The 23,297-nt window shown below is 44.9% G+C and overlaps 1 protein-coding gene across 4 annotated transcripts in view; it reads right to left on the reverse strand.

The window, feature by feature from the left end:
• DPF3 (double PHD fingers 3) overlaps window positions 1-23,297 on the reverse strand; it is a 217,672-nt gene that overhangs the window by 124,653 nt on the left and 69,722 nt on the right. For all 4 annotated transcript variants that reach the window (XR_012639930.1, XM_074955589.1, XM_074955591.1 and 1 more), the window contains exon 2: window positions 668-828. Coding sequence is in view for 3 of the 4 variants with exons in the window: in XM_074955589.1 (XP_074811690.1) it covers window positions 668-828 (161 nt within the window). In the remaining variant the exon portion in view is untranslated. The remainder of the gene's footprint in view (window positions 1-667; window positions 829-23,297) is intronic.

Here is a 23,297-nt window from a genome sequence, read left to right on the forward strand (position 1 = left end):
AGGGTGCTTAGGGTTGACCCAACAATACTTTAACTTCCCTGCTCTACAAACATAATGAATTAGAACCTGATCGAAAGCCCATTGAAGTCAATGGAGGACTTTCCACTGAATTCAGTGGACTTTGGATCAGACCCATATTGCCCTCATAACATATTTATGAGGACATTTATCCTCCTTTCACAGATGGAAAACTGAGACACAGAGGTGAAGACCAAATGATCTGTCTAAGGCAGATCTGGGAAAAGAATCTAGATCTCTTGACTCCTAGTCCCCTGCTGTAATCTCTAGAGCAAAGTGAATTTCAGAAAATAAGACTCTCCTTAAATGTATGTTTCCTGTTGAGAAATAAGGTTGGTGAGAGTCCTCCCTCCTTTAGAATATTTCCAAGGCTCTCTTGAATAGAGGTCCTCTATTATGCAACTATCTCAGATCAATAGCAATAAAGGAGCTGTGATGATGCAGCATTAGAAACTACTATGTCAAGCAATAGAAAGAATAATTAGGATCCGCTCACTGCAATTACCGAAGGGAATCCCCTCCAGGCCAGGAGGTTTAGGCAGCTTCTCCTATTTGTGTGGCCCTTAACAGGTTTGAGTTTTTAGTAATTAAACCCCGTGAGGGCTCAGTGGCCTACCCTCCAGACACACACGCACAGAATGCTGCCTACCTGGTCCCCGATGCCTCTTCTCCATCCAGATGTAGCAGTTGTTCTGAGCTACCCCAGTCTGCGAATCTAGGAAGGGGAGGCGGACGCTGCGCTCAGCGCACAGCCGAGAGTTGTAGCTGCGGCAGTGCTCGATGGCTTCTTTGTAAAACTGGTCTCCAAGTCTGCCAGGAGGAAAAGAGCAGAGAGTAAGAGATTGCTTTGGTCTCCCTGAACAAGTCATGGAAAGAAGGGGACATGGGGTCAGTTAAAAATGGATGCGCGGAAATACTTTCCCCAGACACATTGTATGCATTAACCTGAGGCACTTACTGCCACAGGGTGTCACTAAGGCACAGAGAGTAGTAAGAGTCATAAGAAGATTAGACACTGAGGGTATGTCTACCAACTCTATACCAATTGCAGCTGGGAGTGAGAGCCACAGCCTAGGTAGACAGACCTGCGCTAACAGGGCTCAAGCTATCTCGCTAAAAATGGCAGCGTGGATGTTGCTGCACTGGCAGAGGCTCAGGCTAGCCATCCAAGCTCAGACTCACCTGATCAGGTGGCTAGCACCGGTGCAGCAACGTCCATGCTGCTATTATTAGTGTGATAACTGGAGTCCTGTTCATGCAGGCCTGTCTACCCAGACTGGGATGCTCACTCCCAGCTGCAATGTAGACAGACCCTTAAGGATAATGCAAACGTCAGTCAGGGAAATAGATGGTAATGGGAGGCAAAGCTTTTCGCTTCTAGTTTGCCGGTTCAAATCCGGCTCACAAAATGAGCCCATAGTTTTGTTCTGTATCGAAGGGCAACTTCCACAGTATGTTTGAACAACTGAAAAGCTGCTTTAAAAACACTGGGCCAGTTTAAGAGAACTTCATTTCAAAACCTGCAGACGCACACCTCCGCTCCAAGGCTGGTCCTGCAGGTGAGACACATGCTCTGCATGCTTATGGGTGTGTGCCCTCTGAGCTAGCAATAGGGACTTATCTGTGCTCCTAGGTAGAATAACCAGGGAGAGTGGAGAGCTAAGTACAGCTGCACATTAAGGGTTTGGCTTGATATAGCATGTTACCCCATAGCTTGTAAAGTGCTTGTGGTCCTTTAGATGACTGGCACTATAGAAATGAAACATACCAGTATGTGCAACATGGCACACGGTGATCACTGCAAGGGAGAGGAAAGAAATCTAACCTTTGCCCCTTTACAGCTTTCCACAGCTGGCTTAGGGCACTGGCCAGGAAGTAGGATACTAGATTTACCAGCATGACAAATCCATTGTCCTTGAGTTTATAAAGGTGGGATGATAGAGAGACTTCTCGTTATCGTATAATTTATTTGATAAATAGCCATTTGTTCCAAACTTTGTGAACCCTTCGGCTTCTATAGAGAATGATAAAAACAAAAAACAAAAACAAAAAAACTGCACACCACAGATAGCCCTAAATCTCCTAGTTACAGCTTTTTTAATAGCAAGAAAGGCATACTTTCAACAAAGTGAGGCTAGATTCTCCACTATGTTGTGCCACTTTGATGACACAGTTTTGGCCGTCGAGCTGGAGCGTCACAAAGCTGCCACAGCATACCCCTGGAGCTGGCCCTCATCCTATTGGGTGAAATTCAGCAATGGGCATAAGTTGATCAGAAAATAGGTGTAAAGTGGTAAAGTAGTATAACTTGCACTGAATTTGGCATTAATTAGTCTGCTACAAGAGAGAAAATTCCATGCCAAGGGAGCAAAAGTGGAGGAGGGAGGGAAAGCAGCCAATAAAAAGGTGTCAGATATAGGGGCTACACATAACAGCTGATACAGCCTCAAGCTGCAAAGCTTTTCAGAGGACTGTCCAATTGTTTCTTGCAGCAGACAACACTCATGGTGTATCTAGCCCCTCTCAGCCCCATCTTCCCCCTCTGTCCACTGGCCCCAGAACCAATAGAGGTGTGGCCTCTTGCATGCAATGCTGAAGACGAAGGGAGAGGACAGTAATGTGGACGTACAGCCCATGCAGAGGGAGATCTGCATACAGCAGGATTTTCTCTGCACTCAGATCCCAGGGAGACAATACCAGGCTCCTTCTTCCAGGGGAAAAAAAAGCTGCACATACTGTATGAGATTGACTGAGTAGAAATGAAAACTTATTAAAACCTCTAACTAAAGCTGGCTTTCCCATACACGTGTGTGTGAGAAGAACTGTTACTCTGATCAGTCTGAGTTTCCGTGTTACTGACTTTGATTACACACTTTGAGTATCAGCAATGCTAAGTCAAATTCCTTCCCTGTTAAACCAGGGATGTTCAGACACACGGTGGTCTTTATAGAACAAAGAGTAGAAACTGGATGAAAACAAACTGTCACACACTGCACAGGTTCTCTGTGTAGTAAGAATCACACACACCCCACCCCCAATGAAATATGAGCATGACTGGCATACTGTATTAACAAAAATTCAACAGAATAAACTACAGCAACCAGGATAGGAGTCATAGCTGGAGACTAATTCAGTTTCCATACTGCTGTAAACTGAAAATAACTGCAAATCTTTGAATGTTAAATATTTGGCTTAAAGTGACACTGTCAAGTATGGTTTAAGCCTAAAATTTAGGTTTTCCTACAAGGGGAAGAAAGGTTTTCCAAAACTTAAATGTGTTTGATGATCAGTAGAAGCTGATAGTCTAGTATATCAAATTCATCCTCCACGTAACTCCACTGAGAATTATGTTTGGCTGGAGACTAGATATTTTATACCAATTGTAATTATTTTTAAATTAGAGCTTTTTGAGATGTGGATGCAAGGTTCTGATTTGGACTCAATCACCTCTGAACTTTAGGGAAGTTTGGATCCAGATTCAAATTTCACAGTTGGCGCTTTTATGATGAGCAGAATCTGAAAACCCCAAATCCAAACAACTCAAACTTTGGAGAAGTGGGGATTTACAGTGGTGGTCTGAGGGTTGGGCCAAGCTCTGGTTCTGAAGGCTGAAACGAGGGAGAATAATTGACATTAAAAAGCAAAGCAACATTTTATTACATCAGTTACATCTTAATGGAAAACTTTGTTATTTTGTTTGTTTTAACATTGAACTTCCCTGGAATCACAACACGAGTAAATTTGGCCCACTCTGAATTTTCATTACATTTTTAAAGAAATGTGACCAAAATCATTTTTGAATGTAAGCATCTTCTCCAGTGCTGCAATCCAAGCATGACAACTTTTTTGCTTATGCAGGAAAACCAAGAAGTAATATTATTAGTATTAAAGGCATCAAAGGAGGTCAAGAGCCCATTGTGCTAGGCATTGTAAGTACACACAAGAGAGACAGCCTGCCCCAAAGAACTTACAGTCTAAATAGAAAGGACAGACAAAGAGTGGGAAGGGAAACAGAGAACTGAAGTGACTTAAGCAAAACTTAATGGACCAATCTAGTTTTACTGACCAAATTCAACAAGAGTAAAAAGTAAACAAACCACATTAATAGTGAAAAGTAAATTAAACCTGAAAGAATTTTTTAAAATGTAATAATTTAATGTAGTTAGCAACATGAGTTAGGAAAGCCACTCATAAAATATGTAAGACCTGCTTCTCATCTCTCTAAACACCAATGTTACGCTGATACAATTACACTGACTTCAGGGGAATATCACTGGCATAACACCCATGTAACAGGGGGGAGAATCAGGCCCTGTGATTTCTGTTAGGTCTATGTCCTTTTAAATGTTGAGAAATGAAGATTTTCTACTTATCAGTAACAGTCTGATCTAACCCTGACCAAAGTCAATGGATAATAGTCCTTCCCTTCTTGAAACCTTTGTCTATCTTGTCTATTTAGGCAGAGATATTTGTCTGTACAGTACCTAGCACTACTTTAATACAAGAGTTAGATCAGGCCCTAGGTCACTATTAAAGACAGTGCTCCTACGTTACACCTTAGCTGCTTTGTACCCCTTCACATCCTTCAGGATTCCTCTTGAATACAGGAAAGCCCAGGCCGGCATACAGCCAATGTAGCAGCTCTATGCCACTCCTTCCATCCTGCCCTGGTACAGAGTACATTGCCAGAGGGTGAGTGCATGCTACCACTCTCTAGCTGCTAGAGTAGCTCAAAGCTGGGCATAATTTAGAGCATTCTTTAGCACCTGTCACATCTCAGATTAGAAACCAAGGGATGAAATACTCATTAAAAACATACAGCCAGCCAACCCCAGAAGAGATCACACGCACTTATCACCCCCAGAACTTTATGCCATTAAAATACAGCTCCTAGATTCTTACTAGACGCTGGGTACCTCCACCTTCAAACTTGGATTGGATCCAGTCCCACAGAGGTCAGACCCTCCTCTTCTGTAGTATCGTTTCCCTCTATGGCAGTGCTCATTACAAACAATTGAGGTGTTAAGATGAAAATAAAAGGAGAAAGAAACAAGCAGCCTTTTCTCTCTGGAGGTTTGCTAGTGTCCCTAGCTGTGCTGAAGTGCAGAGAATTCACTGCCCTTCCCAAGAGCAGCAGAATGCCCACGGAGATTTTATTTTCTCTACTTTTTGGCTCTACTCTTATTTTAAGGCCAAGTATCTTTGCAAGGGCCGAGGAGTGCAATTAGAAAATACGTACACCTGAAACTGCTCAAGAAACCAGTACTTGACACTAGTGACCTGACTAACTACCATCCCGTTTCAAACCTTGGCAAGATTCAAGAAAATAGTGATAAATCAACTCCAACAACACAACCTCAGCAGATAATGTGGACTCTCCCAGTCTGACTTCATAGCAGAGTCTGGAAATGAAGCAGCAATGGGGTTTCGGGGCTCCTCATGGAGTTGGACAGAGGTGACTCAATCACGCTGATACTACTCGATCTATCAGCTGCCTTTGACGCTGCTGATCATGAGGTACTGCTGACTCAACTACTTGTCTTGGCACGCCATGAGAGAACTGTGCTATGCTGGCTTCACTCATTCCTTTCCAACAGATCCCCAAAGACCCATGATGGACAGCTGCTCCTCCTCCAAGAGCTCTGACCTGCAGAGTGCCTCAGGGCTAACTCCTGTCACCACTTCCATTTAACAACATCTATGCAGAACCTTAGGGGATATTGTGAGATGACGTGGGATACAATGTCAGCAATACATTGACACACCGCTGTATGTACCCTTCTCAACTAACCCAGAGAGCAGGCTCCCAGACATCTCAGTGTAAGAATGAGAGTGCAAAGAAGGAAAAAGAAGCTGGTCCAACTGGAATCTAGGCAAGAATGAAGTGAAGCTGTCTGGAAGCAAGAAATGCTCTGAGGAACTAAGATGGTGCAAGTCCTTGGAGTCCTAATGGACTATGACTGGCATGGACAGTCAAATAGAAGCAGTCACCAAAAGTGCCTTCCCCCATCTCCAACTAACAAGAAGACTCCATTCTTCCATGGGGCCGGACGAGTTACATCCGAGAGTGCTGAAGGAATTGGCGGCTGTGATTGCAGAGCCCTTGGCCATTATCTTTGAAAACTCGTGGCGAACGGGGGAAGTCCCGGATGACTGGAAAAAGGCTAATGTAGTGCCAATCTTTAAAAAAGGGAAGGAGGAGGATCCTGGGAACTACAGGCCAGTCAGCCTCACCTCAGTCCCTGGAAAAATCATGGAGCAGGTCCTCAAAGAATCAATCCTGAAGCACTTACATGAGAGGAAAGTGATCAGGAACAGTCAGCATGGATTCACCAAGGGAAGGTCATGCCTGACTAATCTAATCGCCTTTTATGATGAGATTACTGGTTCTGTGGATGAAGGGAAAGCAGTGGATGTATTGTTTCTTGACTTTAGCAAAGCTTTTGACACGGTCTCCCACAGTATTCTTGTCAGCAAGTTAAGGAAGTATGGGCTAGATGAATGCACTATAAGGTGGGTAGAAAGCTGGCTAGATTGTCGGGCTCAACGGGTAGTGATAAATGGCTCCATGTCTAGTTGGCAGCCGGTGTCAAGTGGAGTGCCCCAGGGGTCGGTCCTGGGGCCGGTTTTGTTCAATATCATCATAAATGATCTGGAGGATGGTGTGGATTGCACTCTCAGCAAATTTGCAGATGATACTAAACTGGGAGGAGTGGTAGATACGCTGGAGGGGAGGGATAGGATACAGAAGGACCTAGACAAATTGGAGGATTGGGCCAAAAGAAATCTGATGAGGTTCAATAAGGATAAGTGCAGGGTCCTGCACTTAGGATGGAAGAATCCAATGCACCGCTACGGACTAGGGACCGAATGGCTAGGCAGCAGTTCTGCGGAAAAGGACCTAGGGGTGACAGTGGACGAGAAGCTGGATATGAGTCAACAGTGTGCCCTTGTTGCCAAGAAGGCCAATGGCATTTTGGGATGTATAAGTAGGGGCATAGCGAGCAGATCGAGGGATGTGATCGTTCCCCTCTATTCGACATTGGTGAGGCCTCATCTGGAGTACTGTGTCCAGTTTTGGGCCCCACACTACAAGAAGGATGTGGATAAGTTGGAGAGAGTCCAGCGAAGGGCAACAAAAATGATTAGGGGTCTAGAGCACATGACTTATGAGGAGAGGCTGAGGGAGCTGGGATTGTTTAGTCTGCAGAAGAGAAGAATGAGGGGGGATTTGATAGCTGCTTTCAACTACCTGAAAGGGGGTTCCAAAGAGGATGGCTCTAGACTGTTCTCAATGGTAGCAGATGACAGAACGAGGAGTAATGGTCTCAAGTTGCAATGGGGGAGGTTTAGATTGGATATTAGGAAAAACTTTTTCACTAAGAGGGTGGTGAAACACTGGAATGCGTTACCTAGGGAGGTGGTAGAATCTCCTTCCTTAGAGGTTTTTAAGGTCAGGCTTGACAAAGCCCTGGCTGGGATGATTTAACTGGGAATTGGTCCTGCTTCGAGCAGGGGGTTGGACTAGATGACCTTCTGGGGTCCCTTCCAACCCTGATATTCTATGATTCTATTCTATTCCTCCCAAATGATGGTCTGATCACAGTAATTTATGTTCATCGCCTCCAGCTAGACTATTGTGACTCACTCTACCCAGGCCTAGGTAAGTTCACAACGAAAAAAAAGCTAGTACACAACGTGGCAGTTACCCCAAAATCCCACAGCAGAATCTGAGGGTAATCTATCACACTTGGTCCAGAATCAGCCATGGCAGTTTTATTTTTTGTCTAATCTATCTGATCAACCTATCAGCATTTCTAAAGGGCTTGTCATCATAGTATTTAGGTATTGCATATGGATTATAAAATCCATTGAGAACAACCCAGAGGAGCACTCAGTCTTTGTTTAATTATAGTCTGATATGTGATGGTATACATAAGGGTTTTTTTCTGTCAGATTCTTTGGGGGATGCTATGGCACAGAGGTGAGGGCACCACGCAAGAGCCTCAAATGATGTACAAGGATTTGAATACGAGTAAAGGCAAGGCAGACTTTTCCAGAAAGGCCATGGAATGACCTGGTCTGTTTGCAAAATAGGTTCTTTTGGTTTTTAAATACGAACCTGGCTTCTTTCACTCTGCCTCACACACACCTCCCAGCCTCTCCTGCTTTCTGAGGCTCAGAGTCCATCAAACATCCATCCCACTTCTACACCAGTTGATTGGCTTTGTTTTGCTCTGTGGGAGAAGGGGAATCTTATGCAACTTTCCACAGCACAGGAGTCAGACGTCTATTTTTAATCCAGCCATGATCTCTTAAGACATTTGCAACCTGCTGTTTGGATGCTGTAGTGTCTGGGAGGAAAACAGATAGGGAAAAAAAAAGACGTTCCCTACATACTGTTTCAGTGGATAGAACGTGTATATTTTAGTCTATATATCAGATTGCAAAGCAGTATAGAGATGTAGGAAAAATAATAAATTTGTGTTTTAGAAATGCCTGAAGGTCCCATCAGAGTCAGGGCCCCATTGTGCCAGGTTCCGTACATTGTGCCTGGCAGAGGAGATGGGGAGGCATCAGAAAGTTGATTACAGCTTACTGATTCAGTGCCAGCCCAGCCCATGCATTAGAGCAGCCAGGGAGCTACTCTAATTTATACCATTGGCATAAGAACCTAAGGAACCTTATGCCAGTGGAAGATCAGTGTAACGTGCACCCACATACCCCTGGCACGTACCCATCCCCAGTATCCCCCGTATACGTTTTTGCCAGGAGACAGCTCCCCTTGTGAAGGGGAACTCTGCCAGCCATTAATGGAGAGAATCTAGCCCTTCAGTGCTACCTGAGAGGTGCTAGAGGGCTGGATCATACCAGAGAATCTGGCCCCACAGACTAAGCACACTAGTCATTGTTCTGAATTTTTTTTTCTTTTTTTACATTCACAGGTTATATTTTAATACAGTCTGAAATTTCAGCTGTCTCATGTAAATAAACTAGCTGCAGAAGGATAGTTACAAATGGAGGCATAGCAAAAAATGCAGTATGTGGAGCAGATTTGTTTAGTCCCACCACTGCTGTCAGGAAGGCGTATGTATCCCAGCAGCATCTCCATTTAAAAGAAAGGAACATCAGGCTATGATGCAAGCTCATGCTTCTGGGATGAACGCAGTACCTTATTCAGCACCAAAGCGTTAACAAGGAGTAATGGTCTCAAGTTGCAGTGGGGGAGGTTTAGGTTGGATTTTAGGAAAAACTTTTTCACTAGGACAGTGGTGAAGCACTGGAATGTGTTACCTAGGGAGGTGGTGGAATCTCCTTCCTTTCAGGTTTTTAAGGTCAGGCTTGACAAAGCCCTGGCTGGGATAATTTAGCTGGGGATTGGTCCTGCTTTGAGCAGGGGGTTGGACTAGATGACCTCCTGAGGTCCCTTCCAACCCTGATATTCTATGATTCTATGAACATTCAATTTCGTTAGCTAGACACTGCTGTTTCTGACATGTGAGGTATGGCTTTCAGTGGTCAGGTGAGTTAGTTCAGAAGGTGAATTTCTTTGCAATATTCAGGGACACTGGGCTTTGAACAGCAGTAATTTATCCACACCGCCCCTTCCTCCCTCCATCCATTCCCATTGGGAGTCAGGGTAGGCGGTAGTCTCCGCACCACAAAACAGGGTACCTGGGATGTTTTCAGAGACAGGCATTGTGTATAATCTGTACAGGTCTATTAGACTTAGCAAAGTGACCAATTAGGTTAAGCTCAGAGGCAGGTTTCTTGAAAGTATCTCTCTCTCAGGCCAGAGATCCGGTTTTAAAGAGGTGCCGTATCATCCAATTAAACTAACAACAGGTGGACAAGATAATTAGCTACAAAAGGGGTCTAGGTTAAGACAGCAACCAGAATTCAGATTGGTGCTAATCTCCTCAGAAGGTCCTGTGCTCTCTCTTCAATTGCTAAAGATGTGAACTAATGAAACCTTCAGCACCAAAAAAGGATGATCAGTGACTGGCATCCAAGAGATTTTTTTTTAAAAAAGGGGGACTTAACATTTCAAACGGCAGGGGTTTGGGAGCATTAGAAATCTCCTTAGCTCTGAGGAACTTAATCTGATCACAAATTTAGGGCCAGCTTCAGTAAAAAGCAAAGTCTTTCCATCCATAGAATTCCCATACTGGGCTCTTCTTTTCCATGGACAGCCTGGAATGGTAGGAATTTGGACCAGTAAGAAGTATGATCTGCTGGTCTGACCTGTCTGGAAGGCAGCAGACTTGAGTTCTAATTCTGGCTCTGACCCAGACTCCCTCAGAGGCTTGGGCATGGCAGTTAATCTATTTTTGTCTCAGTTCCCCTATCTGCAATGCGGGGGCAATACTACTGGCCTGCTTCACTGGTGTGGATTAGTGATGATTATAAGCCCTCTTTGAAGATACAAGCTGTGATTCACTGTGAGTGAAAATTATTGGCCTGTGATATACAGGAGATCAGCCTAGACCCTTGGTCTTAAACTCTGTGAAAGTTATTTACATGGTTGTAAAATGCCACTCAGTCAGAATGTTAGAAATTTTGCACAGGTGTAAATAACTCTGCTGGTTGCAAAACAGTGCAGATTTTTCTATTGGGCTTCCCCATCATACAAAATTGTAGTTTTACTGAAATTTCAGGTGCTTCCCCCAGCACAAGACTTTGAATGAATAGGGTCAAAGGACCTGATTTTCCACTGCGTTGCCTCTTTTGTAGTCATTTTGAAACAATTCTTATACAGTACAGTTTTATACCCATTTTGCACAGGTGAAAGTGATCACACAAGAAGCAAGGCAATGGAGCGCCAGGCCAATACTGTACAACCAACACCAAGTGTGGGAGCAACTAGTGCTTTGTAACCTGAGCCATTCTGTCCCCCCACTAACTACTCTGCAGTGAAAACACCAGCAACACAACGTGATCCTTGCAATCAAATAATATATTATATAGATACAGAATAAATCCACAGAAACTTAATAATTAGAATTTACTTTGCATCTAAGGTTAGCCTTGGAAAAGGCAAAAAATTCAACCACAAACAAAAAATATTTTTAAAACAGTCCACTAATTTTGAATAGCTCTAATTTGCAGTTTAATTGCCATGGTACAGCATAATGAATACAACAAACATACATCACGAAACAATAAAACCTATTCCATTCAGCTATTAGTACCACAACATATACTTGTGGTTGAAAATTAAATTTTCTACTCTCTCAAAATCATACTTAGATTCGAAAATAAAGGTTATGCCTCTTTTATTTATTAAATCTTGTTATCACAAAGGGACACTCTGTTACTGATGTAACTCCAAAGACTTGAGTGAATTACACCAGAAATGCATTTGACTTGTACTAAACCTATTAGTGAAATAAGGCAGAAGAACATTGTGAGGGGGACTGGGAATCAAATTTCCCTCTCTCCACCAACAGTGATTTTATCTACAGCAGAAGTCCAACAGATGCATTTTCCCCTACCACAGCATTCTACTCTGTTCCATAAAATAGAATCATAGATATTAGAGATGGAAGAGACATATTGGGTCACCTCATGCTGGTAGAGGACTGTTCCCACCAGGAAGACAAGTGACGTGTATTAAAAGTGCACTCTGGAGAATTCAGAGTTCTAGTATAGGATCTTCTGCTCATGGGGTGCATGCGGGATTTGAACCCAGAGCACATTCCAGGTGGGCACATGAGCCTTTTGCACATAAACAATGATTAAATTCTGAGGTTCTCTAAGCACATTAAAAGCACCTGTATATTTATGTCGCTAGGTATATGGAATGCATTCAGTGGGAGCTAGCTGGCACAAGTGAAGAATACATACATACATACATACACCACACTATGAGAACACTTACATCAATTACAGTTAAAAAAATTCAATTTATGGAGATTCTCTAGCCCCATTTTACAGATGAGGACACTGAGGCATAGAGATACCAGATGATTTGCCCAAGACCGTGCAAGAAATAAGTTGCTGAGCTAGGAAGAGAAATGGGTTCTGATGACTTCCAGTCCTGTGCTTCTTCCTCAGTTCAGACTCCTCTCCTTCCAAGAAACTTACAAGGGCACATTCCACAACAGAAAACCAGTTCAGGATTTTATTTGCTATATTCCAAAACCCACTGCTCATGGTCACCGAAATGTAGTTCAGGTTCTTTTACACCAAAATCAGTTGACGGAATAAGGGAGCAGCAGACCAGCTTGCCACAATTATGCTGACCTCACTAACATAGCTCGGAGAGTGATAATCAAAGATAAAACCTAAACTGGTGCCCAGCTGACCTGGGTTCTGAGTCTCTCCTTCTATCAGTTCCATTGGTAATGGCAAGGAGACATGGATCTGAATGTTGCATAATCTGGGCCAAGAAAAGAGCAGCATCTAGCTGAAGGAAAAGAATCAAGGGACTCAACTGTCAAAGCAAGGAGAGGTTACAGAAAAATAGGGGAGAAAGGATAACCCATACCCCTCAAGTGATGGCTAGCCTTTAACACGGCCTCTGCTCCTGTCACTATTTCTTCCTGGACACGTTATCTCAGGAATTTATGCTTTCCAATAATTACCTTTCAGAGGCCTTCAACTTATCTTGCAAGAGGAATTCGCTAGTAACCTAACCTGCATTGCTCATGCTATTGCCTTCCACCCCCTCTAACCTTTCATCTCATCTCTCAAGGCAGAAGCAGAGGCTCTTCCCAGACTTGCAGTGCTGGCTCAGCAAGGGTTGGTGAAGTTGATAAAAAGAAGAGTTTTAGTGCTACAAAAATATTGATGAGTTTGAGGGCACAAGCAGTAAAGTGTTGCCAGAGGGTTAAAATACCTCGTGAAGTGGTATTATATTACTCAGAGCTGAAGGATGAACAGGGTATTGCACAATCAAAAGAGCCATTTTAATCTGAGGGCAAGTTTTATTATTTTACTTCTATTGTTCTCTGACCCAGTCAATGTGTGTTTTATTAACCCTTGTTGGACCCTCTACCCAGGCTCTCTGCTGCTCTCTTACCATCCCCCATCCTTCTCTGTCTCTTTCCCCCCATGTAATCAATTTCCCTGTCTGTCCTTTCAGATTCTAATTCACCATCAGTCACTGGAGCAGTAGTATCAGGTACGTGATTTTCCGAAGCTCTTCCAGTCAGAGCTTGTTCTGGGGCTGCCCCAGACAATCTAGCAAATACACATCCCTACGATGCCACAGTAACTACGTTCCCGTCCCACTCCCACCTGTGCCATGCCCCTTTGCTTCCCACCCTCTAGGGATGGGCTCCAGCGCACTGCGTGCATGTGTATTCTTCTTGGCTTGTGCCAGCTGCTTCCCACCATCATTCTGGGGATGGGGGAAGTGTTTTCTTCTGAGTCTGCCCTGCTGCCTACTCTGGGCACGATGAGATATTGCCTCAAATGATCAGGAATCATAAAACACAACCTATCAAAAAGCTAAGGGAAAAAAAGGAGAAAGAAGAGAGAAGGTGTTGCGCTACATAGCAGCCTGCCACCAGCTCACAAATGCACAGTAAGGCCAAATTGAAACAATGGATCAAAACCTGAGCACAGTGTAGCCATCCTGAGTGGACCATAGCCACCTTTGACAGATACCTAAGGGTTACTCCTCTCCACCTCAGCAAGTAAGAGCTTGGCTGTTGCTAAGCTATGTGTCTGCTCCCTGACACATCAGCTTGTCTGCCATGCTAGCAAACTCCCCAGGACTCTGCCAGTGCACACCCAGCCTTGCAGGTAACAACCAGTGAACCCCAATTGCAAAGTTCCACAGAAATCTCTCTCTGCAGCATCTAGGCTGTCTCACTGGGCACTCACCAAAGTTAAGTCACTGCCTCCAAAGAGACCATACATCAGCCTGCTAGGTTAGCTGAGGACTCACTCTCCACTTTAATACACAGCACAGAGATGGTTTTGTAATAAGACAAGAATAAATTTATTAACAAAGAAGAGAGATTTAAGTGATAAAAGATAAGAATGGCAGGTTACAAATAAAACAGAACAAGCCTCCTAGTAACAAAAATTTAATTTCAGCAAATTACAGTCTTTGTCTAAGCAGGTTTCTCACCTATGGTCAGTTTCCAGCCATGGGCAGTGGGTGAAACCCCTGGCTTGGGGAGGCTAGCCCCAGCCCCACCCCTTCCACCCAAGGCCCCGCCCCTTCATGCCCACCGGAGCCCAGCCCCCACAGCGGCTGCTGGCCCCTGCCCAGTACCCCCAGCACTCCTCCCCCTGTAGCTGCTGGCCCCGCCCCAGGCTAGTGGCCCCAGCCCCACCTTCATCCCCACCACGCCAGTCCACACCGCCTGGCCCGACCCCCGGCCAGCATGCCCCAGCCTCCCCAGGCCACACCGCCTGGCCCAACCCCCGGCCAGCATGCCCCAAACCCCCTGGGCTGTGCCTGACCCCCAGCCAGCTGGACCCCCCACCCCTGAAGGCACCCCCCGGCCGAGCTGCCAGCCCGAGCACTGGGCGGGTCGGCAGGCAGCTCAGCCAGAGTGCCTCCAGCCCCAGGCAGATGGCGAGGCCAGAGTGGCCCCAGCCCCCACACTGGGCCGGCAGAGCGGCCCCAGCCCCAGCGCTGGACAAGCGGCGTGGCCCCAGCACCGGGAGGACGTGTGGTGTGGCGCAGCATGGCCCCCAGCCCGCCCGCCCCAGGGAACAGCAGGCAGGATGGGGCCTGGGGGTGGAGCATGGGCGGGGGGGATGTCAGGCTGTTTGGGCAGGCAACTCCTTCCCGTGCCTATGATACCCATCGCCCATGTTTCCAGCTATTCTTGCCTCCAAAGCTAAGAGGATCCACCTTTCATGAACTCAAAAAGTGCTGCTCGCCTCTGCCCCCTAGGTGATGGATGACTCAAATGTCTCTTTGCCCCCACTTACATTACTCCAAAGTTCACTGTCTTTATTTCAGAACCAGGAACACTCTGTGGGGATGTAGATACCATCCCTCACTGAGATCATTAAGCAGTCATCTCCCCTATTTGTAGTTTGATGGCTTTACAGTTAAATATACTTTTCATTGTCCTTTGCAATCAAGCTGGTCAGACAAGTAAATACATATTCCTTTGTCTAGGGCAGGCTGGGCTTTATTGCCTGCCAAAACACATTGTAAGAACATATTTCCAGCATGCGTTTATACTCTTTGTACACACCTGTACCTACATCACGAATTATTGTCGGGACCAGCGTGTGACCAGTTAGCATAAGATACTTTACACAACAACATCTTTTAAATACACATCATGACAACAGTGTGTTTGGGGCTATGAGTGTGTCATGCCAGATGTGAGTTGTGGTATGGCGTGCCCTCTGCCAGTTGGCACTGAGGGGCTCCCAGAGGCACAGGTCTCTCTCTCTCTTCTTTATCCTTTGGCAACACTTGCTTGCTATGCCACTAAAAACTCTTACTGAAGTGACCTGACACTGGGCCAACCTTTGCCCTCTGTGCATGTGCTATGGCCTGGTTGTATCACTTTGAGGAAACAGCACTTTTGTTATTTTCAGTTATGTAACAACGTTTGAACGTTTGAACACTCAGTAGTGCTGGAACGAGGGATGCTGCTGCACCCCCTGGCTTGAAGTAGTAATAACAAACACCAAATACACGGTTTCCATCAGCAGTACCCCCACTATGCAATTGTTCCAGCTCCCCTGAACACACGCACTCCTTGAGAGACTCACACTTCCATTGGAACAGGACTGTGCCACAAGAAAGTCGGCTGGGAGGGTGGGGAGAAGAGAGCGGCTCTTCCCACATTACACTCCAGTAGGTGTGCAATCCCACGGGTGCTTTGCCACGGTCTGGATTTATGTTCAGAATTAACATATTTCAAAGCACAAAGGTCTCTCTTCTGAAAAAGGAGGAGGAAGAGGAGAAAAACCACATTCCAAGCATTTGGCACAACAACCAACTTTCCCAGCCATCCTCCGGGAACAAAAAGGGGGGGGAAAAAGCTTGTCACCACACAATTTAAAATAACCAGTCTATCCTGGCTCCACTCTGTCTCAGAGGGTAGATCCAAGTCCTTGCCCCCCCCCAACACACACACCCATCAGGACTGCAGCTCAAAGCACTTGACATTCAGCAGCAGAAGGAAAACAGCTCTGAGGGAAGGGAGTCGGGGAAGGGAACAGTCCTGCCACCGGCAGGATTTCGTGGGGGGGTGGGGGGAAGGGGCCTGATAAAGGTCACAAAAACTGGAGGGGAGAGGGAGGTTATAGTTACCCCAGGATCGAAGAGCAGAAGGAATCCTCTGAGCACAGATCTCGCCTGACCATGGCGTGGGCATTCAGTCACCTCTGCAGCCCCTTCCCCCTTTGCCCCAGGCCCCATGAAGAAGCCACTGTAGGTCTAAGCATTTGTACAAGGCACATAAGGAGGATGCAGGAAGGGAAGTGCATGCATCATCCCCCCTTCCACTCCTCCCCCCAAGCGAAAAGGGTAAATGCAGCTTCATGTTCTATTAAGTTTCCCATGGCCCCTTCTGCACTGAGGAACAAACCACTCCTGTTGAGGGGGTGCGAGGGAGCAGAGTAGCCAGGGGTGATGGAAGCCCTCCGAGCATGACTCCAATAGAGGAGGAAACTGCTCAGTGGAAGAGAAGGGAACCCTGGAGATGGGGCAAAGGTACAGGGTCTCTGCACAGGTCCGGCTTTGCCAAATCTTGCAATTTTATTACTATTCTCACAACATTTGGTACTTTCCTTAAAGCCCAATTGCTGGAATAAGGAGCCTGCATGAGAATCTCGGGCTTCATTAACTGTAAAGTAAGTTTCTAGCCCTCACAGTGGCAGAGAAAAGCTAGACAACATGAAGCAGGTGCCCCCTAAAGGCTTGGGAACCAGAAGGCAATTTTTTTTTTCCAAAACATCATTATTCATAAGCCAATCTCCTGATTCTGGGGGCTCTCATTCATGAATGCTTGGGGTTGTCAAAACTGAAGATTATCCTTTGCCTCAAGCTGTCAAGGTTTGAGACCCAAATTACTGGCAGTTCCACAGAGGATAAAACCCTGACCCTCTCCCCTCATATTGAACAATTTGAGGGGAATTCTGCAAGGAGAGCTTCTCTGAGCTTGCCTTCCCGGCCTTCTCCTGTAGGATTGTTCTTCATAACGATTTATATAGGTGCATATAATGTTTTGCACACAGATATAAAGACAAGGGGCCAAATTCTCCATTGCCCTGCATCTTGCAGTCACTTACACCAGGGCAAAGTGGGTTTAAAGCACTACCAAATTAGTGTGGGAATGTTTCACACTCTCTTTGCACTGGCGTCAGTGACAACATGGTGAAAACCAAGGGAGAATCAGGCCCAAGCTTCTCATGCTCAAGCTATTCGAGATCAAGACCTCAATGCCAAATGGCTGAATACAAAAGGCGTGATTCTCCACTGCCATGCATCTTGTGTAGCCACTTACAACACAAAGTGAGAGCAAAGTCCAGATAAAATGCAACCACTCTAATTTGGCAGTGTTTTCCCCCCCCCCCCTTTGCAAATCTGTATGTGAGCATACCTGGTACAAGGCAGTGAAGAATCAGGACCAATGGAAGGGGAGAGTAGGTAACAGAAGGAGAACATCAGTAAATACACAAAAAGAAAAGGAGTACTTGTGGCACCTTAGAGACTAACCAATTTATTTGAGCATTGTATACAGTAAATACTCCATGGTGTAAACTCCACTGACTTTACTGGAGTTCCCGAGGGATGAATATTGCCCACTGTATTTATATAAGGATGTCAGGAATCTCCAAACAGGAAAGAACCTTTTGACCTCTAAGTCTGCCCCATATAAAGTAGCTTTAATCCTCTTACTTAGTCTCTTTGTATCCTCTCTCTTAGGCTCACATACATAGTGTTACTAGGGAGCAACGGTGAGCGCACGCACCAGAACAAGCCCACAGCACTTCACACTGCACTGTTCATAGTTCCTACACACCTCCTGGGGGGTGGTGTGGTGTTCTGTCCCATCCAGTGGCACCAAGACCACTGGGGGGGGGGGGAGGGAAGAGAGAGAGAGAGAGAGAGAGACTAATGAGTTTGCTCTACAGCCTTAGCTAACAGCCAGCTGGCCTTTAGCTCATGTGGTAGAGGCTCATGCACTAAGCTCCAGAGGTCCCAGGTTCAGTCCCACCTGCTAACAACCAGGGTCTGTTGGTGTTACAACAGTACCTCTAGGAACCTTATGAGATGAGGTGTGGCCCCAGCTGCAGTAGAAACCATGGTGCATGACTGTCTCAACGTTGTCAGTCTGATGCACTGTATGTTCATGCTCAGCACCAAGAAATTCTGGATTCGTGCCACCACTAACTGGGTCAGGTTGAGAGCATAAAAGATAGAAGTTATTTTGTGGATTCAACCTCCAACTCCCTTAGCAGTCAGAGTTATGATGGCTGGAGGCAATTCCAGTTCCAATACATGGAAACTTTTCCATTGGGAATGGAATCATTGGGGGGGGGGGGGGGGAATTATCATGGCTTAATTTTAGGCCTGATCCTGAAAGCTGCTGGAGTCTCAAACCTCACATTATCTTCAATGAGCATGGTGGGTACACAGCACCTCTCAGGATCAGACTCCTTGGCTGGAGGAGTTATAAACAGATGGCGGATCACTTCTCCACACCGTCAGACAAACACACTCTAGTCCCACCCTGAATCATTCTCTGAATAAGCAGAGTGACTAGCTGAAAGAGCACCATGTGACCTGATGAAGCATAGAATGTTTTCCAGGAAGCCAGAAAATTTATATAATCTCAGATGGGCAAAATCTATTATATAAACCAGTAACAACTTGTAGCACTTTGCAGGATAACATGTGGTTCTGGTGGTGCCTGCAGGTTTGATCAGAACTCCTCTCATTCTGGATTTACAAACAAGAATGCTGTGCAAATAAACAAGAGCATCTGGGATCCCTCTTTATTCTTCCAAATTGCCACGGGAAAGCGTAGAAAGAGGAAAACTCCCCTCCATGTTGGCTGCCAGAAAGAGGGTCGGCTCTAGGCACCAGCAAAGCAAGCACGCGCTTGGGGCTGCACAATTCCAGGGGCAGCGTCATTCCGGCCACCCTTTTTTTTTTTCTTCTTTTTTTTTGCTTGGGCAGTTGCGCTCTTGGAGCAGCAAAAAACCTAAAGCTGGCCCTGGTCAGAAAGAGTGGAAGAAAGAAGAAATGCCATTTTCAAAGAGCCACAAAACAATCATGGCCTAATGATCTGACATTGCCCGGAGATGTTTGCACATAGCTTGCCATCAGTATGTGATCGTGTGCTGCAACAGCAAGAATAAAGCAACAAAGACATCACAACACAGTGTCAGGACATGGCACAATGGTGGTTTTGTGGCTCCCCCTGTGAATCCATTCAATAACAAAATGTCTCCGTGAGTTTAAGACAGTATATATTACATATGTATCACACATATCAAATACTTTTTTTAAGGTTGCTATCTCTGAGGTTTTTGCATTGACTGTTTTACTTTAGATGAGTTGCAGGAACTTTGATTTAGTTTTTATTAGCAGAGGATGTCTGTGTTTATTTTACATTATGTATTTTTAGATACTATGGCTGGAGAATATTCTTTTTGTGGGCAGTGTGAATAACTGGAGGGAACCTCTTCTTGATTCCTGTGTTACTTTTTGAGGGAAAGATTTAATCAAAACAGAATATTGTAGTTATGGTCCTTTCTTTCTAATGCTCCTACTTTTGGTCTAAAAAGACAAAATGTAAAAAGTGTCACTTACAGAACATACTAAGGGAAGGAGCCTCCAGTTCCTAGGCAGCTACTGTGCAGTTATGTCCTCAGTCCATCCTCTCACAAGAAATTCTATGTCCCACCCCATTCCACCCTTCAGAGCTCATCCATCAGACTCCCCAGCTTCATCCATCAGTTGATGAGGCTTCTCAATTTGTGTGATGCATCCAAAAGTGGAGAAACAGCTGGAAACATTGGCAGCAGCTGTCAGGCACCTGTGGCAAAATTCCTAGAGGATTTAAGGTGGCATGCTGTGTGTGTGATTATAATTCTCTATAGGCTGGCAGATTTTAAACTTTTTAATGCATAAAGATGGAGACATTTTCAAATCTTTCTGCTTCAGGGTTTTTGTAGGGACTGTTTGTTGGTTTGTGCTTTTTGTGGATCTGGGATGCACAGAGTGCAGCTTGATAGAATATTAGAGGGGAACCCCATGGAATGCAAAAAGAGGGCTCACCCTAAGTTACTTCTTTTTAAAATGTCATTCTATCTGGGAGAACGACAGTGGAAATAGTGCCATATTACTGTAAACATCTGCTCCCTTCAGATTAATATGCACTTTGTACGATAGTCTGTTGTGCAGAACCAAAAGTTACTTTAGAAAAAGTTATTGATGATTGTCATTTAAATTCTGATTCCAGAATCATCATGCAGAAAGAAGAGGTAGGAAGCAGGGAAAAAAAATCAACTTAATTTTTAGTCACACAATTAAGTTTGCATTAACTGGAAGGTTAAAATAAAAAATGCTCTAACTGGACCTGGATTCGAGGCCTGCATCTGAACTGTAGAGGCCTGATTCTCCACTGCCTTGCACCTCATGTAATCGTCACCACCCGTGAACGCTGGATGTAAGAGGCTACCATTCTGATTTATGGTAGCACCTTCCACTCAGTTTACACGGGTGTTAATGACTGCACAAGGTGCAAGGGCACGATTGTGGAAGACTGAGGCCATATTTGCAGTATAAGAGTTTTTCTAGAGTACAGAGAATACAGAGTACACTATTCGTTTCCTAACACCAGGTTTAAAACCACATTATATTGAGGGGTTTGTTCAAAGGGCAAGTTAATAGGGCAGTTGAAGTTTTAAAGTGGACCACTGGGAAAGTTGTTCCTTGCAGCTCCCCTGTGGCAGAACCACTTTGGGAAGGAGGCGTGTGAGTGCAGGCAGGTGAAAAGAGAAAAAATGAGATTCAGGGGCCCCATGAGTGTGTGAGGGAGACTGAGAAGCTGGTTGCCTGCAGTAACAGGTGACGAGACATGATGACGCAGGAGGTCTCTGCCCATCCTGTGTTCCTATGTTCTTAACTCTGGGCCCTAGATCAAAATGGCTCCCCTACCCATTACTAAGTGAACTGTTGTAGTCAGGTAAATCTAATCCAGGGAGACTTCAGGACAAGTCAAAAACTTAGATATGCTCCATACAGAAAGGAGGGTTGTACCCAGAGAAGGTAAGGAGGTACCAGTAGAAGTTCTTGTCAGTGACCGTCAGTCTTATTCCAATAAAATTCTGCTAAACTTGTCAAGTGTTTCTGTGCCTGTGTATTCCTCCCAACTCACCCCTCTGTTCAGAGTGCAACATAAAGCAGTCATGGAGCAGGCTTCAAAACTCTAGAATGGGCCTCCCCATCCCTCTGGATCCACACCTCTAGAATAGGCCAACCCAACTCCTCAGATCCAAATGTGCCTCCAGGGAAGAGGGCTCAAAATCCAGATATGAATCCTAATTGCCCCAAATTCTGGAAAAATAGGATGTAGCATTTAGATTCAACCCATTACAGACAGGCCTATCTCTAGTTTTAACTAGAAAAATCAGAGAATCAGAAATGTAGGGCTGGAAGGAACCTTGAGAGGCCATCCTCCTGCACTGAGGCAGGATCAAGTATAGCTACAGCATCCCTGACAGATGTTTATCTAACGTGTTCTTAGACATTTCCAATGATGGGGATTCACTTAGATACTCCAGGGGCTGGTGCTCTACAAATATCCACAGTACTGATAACAAAAAACATTCAAAAATTATGAGTCAGGCTCCCAAAAACAATGAGATTTTTTTTTTTTTTAAAAAAAAATCTCCATTTCTTATTATTTGTCTTCTGGTTTCTGAGCCTTTAGGTTACACTCAGTTCCCATTTTCAAGGTTTTCTCCACAATCAGGAGAGCTAGGAACTTTTTTAAAAATGAAAGCTGAGACTCTCATGAAGTCTCTGGATTCCAAGAGCTGGGGGCTCTCAGAAGAATCACAAGCACTGGCAAGACTGTATCCATCAGACAGAATAAATATGGCATCCCACAATGTGGTTGCTAAAAAGTCATTTTCTCTCAATAAAAGTGCTTTTTGCCATTGCACCCTGAACAGAGACCATACAAAAAGTTGACCATATTGAGTGTACGCAGTATTGTTGTAGCGGTGTTAGTCCCAGGATATGAGAGAGAAGGTGGGTGAGGTGATATCTTTTATTGGACCAACTTATGCTGGTCAGAAAGAGAAGCTTGAAAGCTTCCACAGAGCTCTTCTTCAGGTCTGTGAAACATACTAAGAGTGTCATAGCTAAACAAAAGGTGGGACAGGTAGTTACATATTTCAAGGGACCATTCAAGGTGAAGTGGCAAATTAACATCTCTGAAGTCACAGGGGAGAACACAAGGGGAAGGGGTAGACAGGCAGCTGGTGGGGGTTAATAGTGGGATATAGATTGTTGTAATAAACCATAAATCTGGTGTCTCTATTCAGTCCATCATTTTTAGTGTCTAGCAAACTTATGAATTTAAACTCGCAGGTTTGTGTTTTGAAAGAGAATTGTGCAGGTTTCCTTTGAGCATGAGAACTGATAGGTCAGATATAGAGTGATCACTTTGTGACTAGTGTTCACCCAGAGGTGATACAGTGATTTTGTCTTTTATCATTTTCCTGTGTGAATTCATTAGAGAGCATAGTGACTGTCTGGTTTCACCCACATTGTTAAGGATTTCACAGTCAACAACTAACATCATATCCACCACAATCTCTCCACCACCGGGAGGACAGCTATACAGTCCCTGAAATCTAACCACCAGATAGAAGTCTAACCAGCAGACAAAGGGAGCACTATCCTCGTCCTCCACTGTGATGACTATATTAACAAGGCCAACCAACAACTCTCCGACACCACCTCCTATAAAGAACTTGGGAATTTAAAGATATCATCAAATCCTTTCCCAAATAACTCCACAAGAAACTCTACAAACTTATTCCCCAAGGACCCACCCCATGGACCTTCTACACACTTCCCAAGATACACAAACACAGAAACCCAGGCAGATGCATCATATCTGGCCACGACACTCTTACTGAAGAAATATCAGGACTCATAGAAACCATCATCAAACCACTCACCACACAAAAAGAGACAGCTTCTTCCTGGACACAACCAACATCCTCCACAAACTCCACAACATTAACAACCTTCCTCAGAACACCATCCTTACCACCATGGATGCCACTTCCCTATACACCAACATCCCTCACAATGATGG

The sequence above is a fragment of the Natator depressus genome, chromosome 6 (assembly GCF_965152275.1).
Source record: "Natator depressus isolate rNatDep1 chromosome 6, rNatDep2.hap1, whole genome shotgun sequence".
Taxonomy (NCBI): domain Eukaryota; kingdom Metazoa; phylum Chordata; order Testudines; family Cheloniidae; genus Natator; species Natator depressus.